This window comes from Astyanax mexicanus, chromosome 14 (assembly GCF_023375975.1).
Source record: "Astyanax mexicanus isolate ESR-SI-001 chromosome 14, AstMex3_surface, whole genome shotgun sequence".
Lineage (NCBI taxonomy): Eukaryota > Metazoa > Chordata > Actinopteri > Characiformes > Acestrorhamphidae > Astyanax > Astyanax mexicanus.
Genome location: NC_064421.1, coordinates 48124099 through 48136714, shown reverse-complemented (window position 1 = coordinate 48136714; position 12616 = coordinate 48124099). Strand labels below are relative to the sequence as shown.

Below are 12616 nucleotides of genomic sequence, written 5' to 3'. Positions count from 1 at the left end.
CAGTTTAGTTCTCCAGCACTGAAACTGGAGCAGTATTAGCATTAGCTGCTAACCGCAACGCTAAGCACTAGCTCTTTTGCCCTTCAGAAATGAGTGTTTATTGTGTTAAAACAGGCTATGAGGGATGATCTGCTAGCTAATATCGCCCTGGCTTACTGTAACACTCAGGTTTCCTCAGTGTACCGCTGTTGGGTGGCATTTACTAGCGCTAACTAGCGCTAAGTGTTGCTAACCTCGGCTATGGCTTCTGCTACACTTAAATATTGGTAATCTGAGTTTACTGTAAGTAAACAGAAATTATTTACTCACTCAACAATGTGATCGTTTAACTTTACTGAAATAGAATATAGATATCAATCAATAGATATTTATTGATAGTGTGCCTGCTTTTCTAAACTGTGTGTGTGTGTGTGTGTGTGTGTGTGTGTGTGTTTAGCTGAAGCTTGCTGGAACACCCTGCAGGGAGTCCAGTAACTCCTGTGACCTGCCGGAGTTCTGCACCGGCTCCAGCCCCCACTGCCCTGCTAACGTCTACCTGCACGACGGCCACGCCTGTCACAACGCAGACGGATACTGCTATAACGGCATCTGCCAGACGCACGAGCAGCAGTGCATCACCCTGTGGGGACCAGGTCAGTGATGCTGCTGATCTTCTACAAGTGAAGGATGTGATTATAATAAATAATGTATTAAATATAGACAATGTATTGTATTATTAGTTTTAATAATTTTTCAATGAAGTTGAAAATTATGAGTGGTCCAGCAGTCTAAAGCACTGCCACTATGATCGGGAGATCTCTGGTTCGAATCCCAGCCATGCAGCTTGCCTCAGCAGCCAGCGTCCTGAGAGAGCACAATTGTCTCTCTTGCTCTCTCTCTGGGTGGGTACAGTACAGTAGATGGCGGTCTTGCTTTCCCCTCATCACTCCTAGGGTGATGTAGATCCATCAGCACAAGGCTGCGTCTGTGAGCTGATGTATCAGAACCGAGTCGCTGCGCTTTCCTCCAAGCGTTAGCGCTGTGATGCTACTCTGCAATGCTGCATTACTGCATCAGTTTTTCCTCAGACGTCCTCTGAGAAAATTACAGGCTGAATTATCTACTGTTTTTCTCTGAACTCTTTTTTTTTTTGTGGTCCTCCGGTAATTTTAGTCCGGTCCGGACGCACATCTCTGAGATTCGTCTCCTCACCTTTAATAAAATAGCTATTTGTCCACTGCCGCACACCGTAATTACACTTGGGATGTGCCATGGTTTCCACGGAGATCCACATTAAAAACACAACAGCAAGTGGAAATGGAGGAGCTACTGAACGCTGTGATGTCATGTGACCGAGAAAAAAAGCCTAAAAACTTACCGATCCTCCTGTTTTTACAATTGCAGTCACTCAGTAGAAGTGTGAAATATTTTTCACAGACGTCCCCCTGACAAAATAATGGGAATTTAGGGATAGGGATTTAATTTATTCAAAGCAAATTCCCCCTTTGAATTATCTTCCTAAATGTATTATTTCAAGTCAGTTTTTATCTCTAATTTAAGACTAAACCTAGACTAAAGTATTTCCATTGACTGCTCACCATTGCAGCTGCATTTAGTTTTTGTATTTTTTTCTCTTTTTTCAGTACATCTCACAGAATCCAGCCTCTTATCGTATAACTGATCATGCTTGTCATCTTACAGATGTCTTTGGATGTTGCTGCACTATATTTCAGATCCAATCGTAATGCTAGAGTGTCTGTTTCCCCTTTATGTGCAACTCAAAAAAGATGTGAGCTCATGTATCATAACATGGAGGACTATGTTTTCCATATGGCTAATAAATCATGCCTCTAATATGACGCAGACCACGGTTTGATACATGTTCTCGCAGTTCCAGCTCTCTGTTTTTAATTCAGAGTAAAACTCAGACCTGATGATGTGAGTTTAGCAATGTTCAGAGTTCTACTCCTACTCAAAAATTCACATTTACACAGTTTCACTCTTGCAGCACATCTAGTCGATTGGCCAAGATATGTTTAGTGTCCAAGTTTTTTTTTTAACAGTTTGCCAGAAGTATGTGTCAGACACTAAATTACCAAATACTTCAATACAGATTTGAAAACTAACATATTTAACTTATTTATGCAGTTTGTACAGTGCTAAACTGGTTACTATAAGCTTGCATTATTTGTTAGCTACGTAATTCACCACACCAGGGGTCGAAAATTACGTTTTTAAGCTAATAAGCCACAAAAAAAAATGTGTTTTGTAAAATAAAGTGTAATGGGATGGAGTGCTGCTACAGACTAGTAGCTCTCCAGCCCAGAGGGTTGTTGAACCCAATTGAAAGGAAAGAAAGAAAAATAATAAATGCGAGATTGAACCTGTGTCGTCAGGGTTGCGTTCCAATAAACTACCGCTGCCCCGGCTTGTGAATTGAGACACGGCTCGGAAAAAATGCCCTTATATGGAGATAGGGAGCCCAAAGCAGAAAAAAAGGCTCACCAGAGAGAGTTGGTGTATTTGTGGTCCTGGATCCTCTTTTGACCTTTTTTTATGTAAATTTAGCAAAATATTTTAGTTAGATAACCTGTTCAAAAAGAGGAGTTTTTAGTAGTAAAATCAGGCTAAAATATGTAAAGAAATCATTCAAAATCTACAGGGATAAATGAAGGACCATGTTTAAAATCCCTTTATTACTAAAAGAGATATTTGGCAATAATATTTAATATTGCAAAGTTCCTATTTTATAGAGGCATACATTTAAGTTTTGATCCAGTGTATAATATTAATAAATAAAATTTGCAAATCTCGTATACTCATATTTTATTCACAGTAGAACATAAAACAAATATCAGATATTAAAGGCATAATTATACATGTTTTTAATGCAGCCTAACCTGAGGGCCCGAAGATCACCAGCATCCACAATATTAACCGTCCGCCTTTATTGTTTGCCTATCTTTGCCTCACACTACCTCTCAAAGACACTACTTCTCAAAAATCTCTTTTTATTCTCCTATTACAGCTGTGCTACACTGAAATTATTAATATCTTTTTATTTTATTTACCTTCTTATCTGTGTTTCTAGGAGCCAAACCTGCACCCGGGATCTGCTTTGAGCGGGTGAACTCAGCCGGGGACCCCTATGGGAACTGTGGAAAGGATTCCAAAGGCTCTTTCGCCAAATGTGAACCACGGTATACTTTAAATATACATTACATACATCATTAACATTCAACATTCAGTACCTGCACTCAGAGACTGCCAATAGTAGCTTTTTACAAAATGTGATTGGCTGAAAGGCGTTCTATGTGTGCCATTATCAGCCGGTAATGCACTGTAATCGAAGCTCTCCATGTATTACTCCATGTATTCAGGTTACCTAGCAATGATGCAGCGCTTACAAGCCAAACAGCACAGCTACAAACAGAGCAGTAATGGAACTATTTTAACTGGTGGAGTTTTTATAACCAAACAGATCCTATTTTCTCCTCCTCTTTAACTCTTTAAAATCTTTCAATAAACAGAGATAATGGAACTGTGGTATAATTGCAGTAATACACTTGTAGTTTGTGCTATAACATGTAACACTCATGCACACAGCAGTGCCAATATTACACGTTATAACACAAACATTGAGTGTATTATTGCTTAAGTATTTAAACTACGGACCATGGCTTTGCTTACCATAAGAAAATGAAATAATTAATTCTAAAGCTGAGTAGACGGTCCTGATGGTGAACTGGAGAAGCTTCAGCAGCAGTACAGATGGTTAGGATGACTGAAAATAAATCTGCATTACTTCTGTTACTTTGGAAACCTAAATCACTAAGCAACAACTTGGTGGCGGAACGGAGTGGTTGGTGTTCTTTGCTTACCTGAAAATGTACCTTCAGACTATGGAAACCAGTGCCTATTAAAATGAGCTGAATCCATTGAAGGAACTGAAGGAAATGAGGAACCTTTTACCTATGAAGGATGATTAAAATTGAATGTGGAATGGAAATTTGAATAAGACGTTCGTGAAAAATATAAATCTATATATAAGTTCGACTTCTGGTCCGTTTTTTTTAATTTACCATTTTTGTTTGAATCATCAAATAAAAAACTGAAAAGTCAACCTGTTTTTTGTTTTGGTTATTATATTTAAAAAACAAAAAATAATTTTTCAGATTTTTCGTAATAATGCTAGAAAACTAGATAATACTCGGCGAGGAGCAAAGGAAACAGATGGCTATATATACAGGTGAACACAGGTGTGGGAAATGAACAATCAGAATGTGGGCGAGGCTGAACGCTGCAGTGATTGTAGTCCATGGGCTGAGAATGCTGGGAAATGGAGTCTGTAGTGGTACAATTGTCCTAAATGGGCAGACTGACAGCGTCAGGACTTACAATTTAAGATCACTTTTGGTATTGTATCCTGTTTAATCTTCAAAAGAATGTTACATTACATGCTTGTCCATTGATTGATATTTGTGTGTGTGTGTGTGTGTTTGTGTGTTTTCTGATACAGAGACTCCAAGTGTGGTAAAATCCAGTGCCAGGGGGGAGCCAACAGGCCCGTCATTGGTACCAATGCTGTTTCCATAGAAACCAACATCCCGCTGCAGGAGGGGGGGCGTATCCTGTGCAGGGGGACACATGTGTACCTCGGGGATGACATGCCCGACCCGGGACTGGTACTGGCGGGCACCAAATGCGCCGAGGGCATGGTAGGACTCGCGGCGTCGCTCACAGCTGCAGTAACAAGCAGAGATCTAACGCTCAGTCAGAGCAGCTGATGTTTACTGACACTTCCTGAACAGAGCTTTCTCTCCCCGCTCTTCCTCTCCGCTCTTCCTCTCTGCTCTTCCTCTCCGCTGCAGATGTGTTTGAACAGGCAGTGTCAGAATGTCAGCGTGTTCGGAGTGCACCAGTGCTCGGGGAAGTGTCACGGCAGAGGGGTGAGTGTTTGTGTACAGAGATGCTGAAAGCAGAGCGTGGCAGATATTTATAATTCTGACAAACTATGATGTCCTGCTCTCTAGACACAGAGTTCAGCACTGTAGCATCACCTGAAGAGCTGCTGGATTCAATTTAGTCGAATTTAAACTTTAGACCTATACGTAGGAAACTGGCAAAAAGCTTACCGTATTTTCGCACTATAAGGTGCACCGGATTATAAGGCGCACTTTCAATAAATGTCTATTTTCTAGTCTTTTTTCATACATAAGATTATAAGGCACATTATGCAACACTAGTAAGGAACAGGGGTTTCGCCATGTTTTCCTTCTAATTCAGCAGATTTCACCGCTGACCTGTAAAGCTAAGATAAGTAAACAAAACTGTAATCCATAAAAAATCATTTTCTTTTAAAATCAAACGAGTGCTGGATGTTAATCTACACAGATTTTTCTCCTGAAAACTGTTTATCTGGGTGAGTAAAGCTCTTCTGTTTATTTGCAGTATGCTTGGATTTCCAAATTTCCACTAAGGCTAGGTGCAGCAGCATTAGCATTAGCGCCAGCCTATTGCTTCACCCTGAGGAATCCTGAGTGTTCCAGTAAGCCAGGGTGATATTAGCTAGCGGTTCATCCCATGTAGCTCTCTTTAAACTAAATGACTAAATAATGCTACTGTATGTATGTAACCTAATGCAAAGTTATGGACCTGTTCTTAACCTATTCTTAATTTAAACCCTTTTAAAGGATTAAATTGATTGTAAATCTGAATTGTATGGACTGTATGTCCTGCTGTAGTTCTGGGCCACTTGGCTCACTGCAGTAAAATAGCTGAGAGAGAGCAGGATTGTATAATCAATACTGATCAGAGCTGGATCTGATGTTATTGCTCGTTGGTTAGAGCACTGCAGATAAGGCCTCGGGGTAAAACTGCACTCTCAATTACCCCCTGCCTCCCCTAAACATGCCCCACTCCACTAACCGACTGCTCCCGTGACTTCCGGCAGCTGCTGCGCTGCTTCGTGATCAGTCTTCATTGCCCCACCAAGGTTAAAGCACTTGTATTTAATAGCTTCATTTATGTTCTACTTAAAGCTCCATTCATCATCTTTTGGCTCGGCCGTGTGCAGCGATTTCCAGCCCGGCTCTGAAATGCGAACGCTAGCGGCGCTGGTGCCAACATACACCCTACATACACCAACATACACTAACATACACCCTACATACACCAACATACACTAACATACACCCTACATACACCAACATACACTAACATACACCCTACATACACCGACATACACTAACATACACCCTACATACACCAACATACACCAATGTACACCCTACATACACCGACATACACTAACATACACCCTACATACACCAACATATACCAATGTACACCCTACATACACCGACATACACTAACATACACCCTACATACACCAACATACACCAATGTACACCCTACATACACCCTACATACACCAACATACACCAACATACACCAATGTACACCCTACATACACCAACATACACTAACATACACTAACATACACCCTACATACACCAACATATACCAACATATACCAACATATACCAACATACACCCTACATACACCCTACATACACCCTACATACACCCTACATACACCCTACATACACCAACACACACTAACACACACTAACACACACTAACACACACTAACACACACTAACACACACTAACATACACTAACATACACTAACATACACTAACATACACTAACATACACCAACATACACCAACATACACCAACATACACCAACATACACCAACATACACCAACATACACCAACATACACCAACATACACCCTACATACACCCTACATACACCAACACACACCAACACACACTAACACACACTAACACACACTAACACACACCAACACACACCAACATACACCAACATACACCAACATACACCAACATACACCAACATACACCAACATACACCAACATACACCCTACATACACCAACATACACCCTACATACACCAACACACACCAACATACACCCTACATACACCCTACATACACCAACATACACCCTACACACTGCTGTATAAAACACACCTTTAAAATACTAAAATCCTTTAATTTTACCAAAAATCATCAGAGCTCCTTATAATCCGGGGTTCCTTATGTATGAATTCTATCAGTCAGGTATTAAGGAGCAGTAAAGACACTCCACTGAAGTACAGAGTTATACAGGAGATTCAGTTTAGTTCTCCAGCACTGAGACTGGAGCAGCATTAGCATTAGCCGCTAACCACTATTTCCCTATTCAGTGGTCAGTTTTATCTGCCTGTAGGATAGCACTGCTGAAGCAGCTTTAGCATTACCTGCTAACTGCGCTAAACGCTTACTCTTTCGCTGTACAGGGTGAGTATTATTGGCCTGTAGCCTGCTCCTAACCCCGGCTAGCACTGCTGCAGCAGCATTACCCTATAACCATGCTAAATGCTAGCTCTTTCGCCATTCAGAGGAGAGTATATCGGACTGTAGCCTGCTCGTTTACCGTGTTAAAACAAGCTATGTGGGATGAACCGCTAGCTAATATCACCCTGGCTTACAGAAACACTCAGGATTCCTTAGTGTAGTGCTGTCGGGTGGCATTAGCCGCTAAAGCAAGCAATTAGCCACTAATGCTAATGCTCCAGGTTTAATGCTGTAGAAATTTGTAAAGCTTACTGTAAATAAACAGAAGGGCTTTACTCACCCAAAAAAACAGTTTTCAAGAGAGAAATCTGTGTAGATTAACATCCAGCACTCGATTAACTTTACATTACAGTTTTGTTTACTTAGCTTAGCTTTACCTAACTTAGTTAGCTAGTTAGCCCCTCATCACCATCCAGTGGCGAAACCTGCTGAATTAGAAGTTCCTTATAGAAAGTGTCTCTTAAAAGACGCTTTATAATTCGGTGTGAGTTATAGTGCAACAAATAAAATAAACTATTCCATGACCAAAATCAGCCTCTCACTTTATTTGTATAGTCAAAAAATTAACAACTTCTCAGGAATTCTCATTTTTCCATCTCCAGTCTGAGGAGCAGAGAGATGAGGAACATTTACAGACACTAGTTTCTTCCTGCAGCTTGTTTTATTCTCTCTTCTCTGATGTTTGAACAGAAGATTGTTGTTGACAGAGTGAATTAGTGTTTCTGAGATTACTGGAGAGTGATGGCGGGTCCTCGCTGAATCGGAGCGCAGTATCTGAAACAAAACAAAAGCTGATCTTGACCTGTTCCTCCACTGATCTGCAGATCTGCGGGCGGCGCTGGTGTATAATGATGATGTTAGAGTGTTTGTTCGCGTTTGTTTGTTTCGTTTGCGTTCGAGTGTTCGCCGATCCCTGCTGCCCCAATCAGTGGAGCTGCTGCCTGCTAATGAGCACGGCTTATTCTGTAGGATTCGAGGACAGAAATATCCTGATTTTGCAGGAAAAACAGAGAAACAGAGAAAAGCCTGTAGTGTCTTTTTCAAACACCTCCGCGATTCGTTTATTTAATGATCTGAATAATAAATATTTTGTTTACTGAGGATAAAGCTCAATTTTAGGGTTTAGATTTATAGTTATAGGCCTGGAAAATGATTAATATGTTGATAATATGCACTGTTTTTACGTTATAGGTATATGTAAAGAATTTTTGGACGTTCTTAGTCAAAACTTCAATTCATATGAATAGATAAGTGAGCAGACACTGACAGATTTACAGATGCAAAACAGACAGGTAATAGAAAAAAGAAATACCAAAAATTTGGCAATACTTCGCCCAGGGTAAGACCAACTAAACAGTGATAAATACAAATGTAACATACAGTCTGTAACTAGAACTAGTTGAGTGTGAGCAGTACTCAGGTGAGAAGGAACTCAGTTAGAAAACAGTTAGCACTGCTTAAGAGATGGACTGGAAGCTGAAAGCTGGTTGATTAACCTCTGTAGCAGAACGATGAAGTAGTTCCGCTCGTTTTTAATCTAGATTTAAGAAAGGTAATCTTACTTGTTCTTAAGTAATATATAATCAGAGTAATAATACTTTTACTTTAGTAGATTTTAAGACTGAAAATTTTACTCAGACTGAAGTAAAATCTCATCAGAGTAATAATACTTTTACTTGTAGATTTTTAGACCGGGAATTTTACTTGATCTTAAGTAATAATACTTGAGTAGATTTTGTAGATTTTTATATATATATGTGTGTGTGTGTGTGTGTGTATATATGTGTGTATAAATGTGTGTGTGTGTATACGTGGGTGTGTGATGGTTGCTTTAGTCCAAAGCTAAGGGTGTGTGTGTGCTCTGTGGCTGAGGGCAAGGAGTGTCCGGTCTACTGAACTCCCTCTAATCCTTTTCTACACACACACAGACTTATATACACACACACACAGATGCACAGCTGATACCCATTACCTCCTGAATCCCTCAGGCTCCTCTCTCTCTCTGTTCTGAGGTGGAGGGAGTGTGCGGCTGGTTTTCCTCCATATATTTAAACCATCAGTCCGGCCACTCCTAAACCTCCTCAGCTCTGCTCAGCTCAGCTCAGCCAGAGGAACTGAGGAGGCTTTGAAAACACACATCAAAAACACGTTCCAGCTAAAAACGCTGATTTGCATCTTTTTCTCATGCAGATGTGGAGAATTCTAAAATCTAGATCATTCTGTCTCTACAGGAAACACCAGAACGCCCTCACACACTCACACACTGCTTTACACACTCACACAGTCTGCAGTACAGACTTAACATCAACTTAACATCCAATAAAAAACAGGAAATTAATTTAGTGAAGCTTTAAAATCGAATTTTATTCAGGGGTTTCCTTCTACATATTCTCCTCATAATGTTCGGCATATTTTAACAATAGAAATATGTTTCTTCAGTGGTGGAAACTAAAATAGAGGAGTACTAAAATATTCTACTTAACTAAAACCAGTATTACTCTGCTGAAATTTCACTTAAGTACAAGTACATCTACAAGTAAAAGTTAAAAGTAAATCATTTAAAATTTGCACAGATTAAAGTTACTTACATAGCTAAATTTAATGCTGAAACAAAATATTTAAATTAAAAAACTCATCATGCAAAAAAAAAAAAAACATTTCTGTTGGTCCATTCATCGTGCAATGTTCACAAAACATTAACGACTACTGCTGTCCAAATCTCTAAAAAAAAGGGGAACAATAGACAAGAAAATAGACGTTTATTGGTAGTGTGACTTAGAATCCAGTGCAAATCCTTATAGTGCAAAAAATATTTTATTTAAAATATAGTATTTAAAATAATTAAGTACAAAAACAGTTGAACACTTGTACTTTTACTGAAGCCTGCGTCTAAACATATGTCTGAACACAATTAGGAATGATGGTGGTGTTATCCACTAAACTGCACCACCGACACTAGTTACATATCAGACTTATCATTTTTCATTTTTTAAATCAATGATTTACTCCTGTTTCCATCTTTACCATGGTTGAGATAATTATATTATAATAGCATGTTGACAAACAGCAAAAGCAGACCCCAAAGGTGACTAATGAAGTGAATAAACACGCCTGATTAATCTCAAATACCTGTGAAGGTTAAATATGTAGTCTAGCTGAAAATAAATCAGCACTTAATGGCTCTAATTTGTCCACCACCATCTCTCTCTTAAGTTTATTTATCTATAAAGATTAATGCACAAGAGAGAGAGGAGGTGTTTACCTGTGAAATCAACCCTGGTTTTTAATCACAGTTTTAATTTCATGCATCTTGGCATCATGTTCTCCTCCTCCACCAGTCTTACACACTGCTTTTGGATAACTTTATGCTGCTTTACTCCTGGTGCAAAAATTTAAGCAGTTCAGTTTGGTGGTTTGATGGTTTGTGATCATCCATCTTCCTCTTGATTATATTCCAGAGGTTTATAATTTGCTAAAACCAAAGAAACTCATATTTTTTAATGTTATATCATTATTATATATTATTATATATTCTTCGGATTTGAGTTAATGGATGTTTCAGCTTCATTAAATTAATCTTTGTGACAAAATTTGGTACTAATGTACAGATAATAATCTATCTGTGTGTGATATTAATGAATTAATTAAATTAAAATGCTTTATATTTGCAGGTGTGTAACAATAAGAAGAACTGCCACTGTGAAGCTCATTGGGCGCCCCCGTTCTGCGAGAGGGCGGGGTTTGGGGGCAGTGTGGACAGTGGACCAATGAGATTGGCAGGTACAGTAATCAACCACCACACTAACAGATACACAAGAAAACTGTGACGGATCATTTTCTTTATATTCTTTTGCTTATATAAGATCAATTGGTACTTTTGGCAGTGTGCCAAGTCCTGCTGGAAAATGAAATCTGCATCTCCATAAAAGTGGAAACTTCACACTAGACCTGGAGCAGTTTGGACTGTGTGTCTCTCCACTCTTCCTTCAGACTCTGATCCCTTGATTTACTTTAAATGAAATGTAAAATTTACTGATGATCAGTGATGGTTTGGAGAGACATGTCTGTCATCTGCTGCTGTTGATCCACTGTGTTTTATTATCAAGTCTAAAGTCAGTGCAGTTTTGTTTTCCCACAAAATCTTACAGCACTTCATATCTTACAGCTTCCCTCTGCTGATAACAACTTTTATGGAGATGCGGATTTCATTTTCCAGCAGGACTTGGCACACTGCCCACACTGCTTACCAAAAGTACCAATTGGTCTTATATAATATTCTAATTTTCTGAGACACTGATTTTTGGGTTAACTTATCAATGATATTCTAATTTATAAGACAGTAAATGGTGCAGACCACATATATCTATTGCTTTTTGGTCAGGCATCCTTACATTTGCCATATGTGGTTCTGCACATAAATTTAAACAGTAGAAAAAAATACTAAATTTAATGATTTGATTCAGGCTGCAGAATAGAGTAGTGTGACCCTGGAGCTCCGGCACACAATAAGAAAAGTAATTGTAAAAATCAGACCACCGCTGTGTTGACGTATTTTAATCACCAGGTTGCTTGTAACTTTCTTTTGTTCCTGCAATAAAAAAACAGCCTGCAGTATTAAAAATAACAGGTCTGTATTTCTGCAGGTTTAATGGTTGATGACTGACTGTTTTTAACAATCAGAGTAAATGTGAGGCTGAGGGTCACGCTCTGCATTTTGAACATGTGGTTAAAAGAAAAAGAAAAAAGGCTCCTGAACTCTGAAATGATCTGATTTTCTGTACAAATCAATTATCTTGATTATTTAACCCTTTCAGACCTGAATTATGTATCTCCAGTGATGAAAAAAACATGTAAAATTTGTAAGAATGAAAGGAAGACTATAATATTCTACTATGAAATCTGTATAGCAAATAAATAGAATTAAATAAAATATTTAATATATATATATATATATATTTCATTTCATTGCTTTGAAAGCCAGTGTGTACTACTTTATATTTTATATTGACATTCGTATTTCATAAACCATCCATAAACAGTAAAAACATGATTAAAAGTGGTCTAAATCACATTAAATTAGTAAGTCATTCCAATCTGTTTTGGAAAATGAAGTATAATAGGATGGAGTTCTACAGACTAGTAGCTCTCCAGCCCAGAGGGTTGTTAAACCTAATTGCAGAAGAGTTGATCTTAAAGCAGGTAAACCCA

General features: G+C 38.8%; 1 protein-coding gene across 2 annotated transcripts in view; it reads left to right on the top strand.

The window, feature by feature from the left end:
• adam12b (ADAM metallopeptidase domain 12b) overlaps window positions 1–12616 on the top strand; it is a 130364-nt gene that overhangs the window by 105055 nt on the left and 12693 nt on the right. For both annotated transcript variants that reach the window (XM_022672557.2, XM_022672558.2), the window contains exons 14-18: window positions 437–632; window positions 3071–3179; window positions 4499–4697; window positions 4851–4928; window positions 11080–11188. In XM_022672557.2, coding sequence (XP_022528278.2) covers window positions 437–632; window positions 3071–3179; window positions 4499–4697; window positions 4851–4928; window positions 11080–11188 — 691 coding nt within the window. The remainder of the gene's footprint in view (window positions 1–436; window positions 633–3070; window positions 3180–4498; window positions 4698–4850; window positions 4929–11079; window positions 11189–12616) is intronic.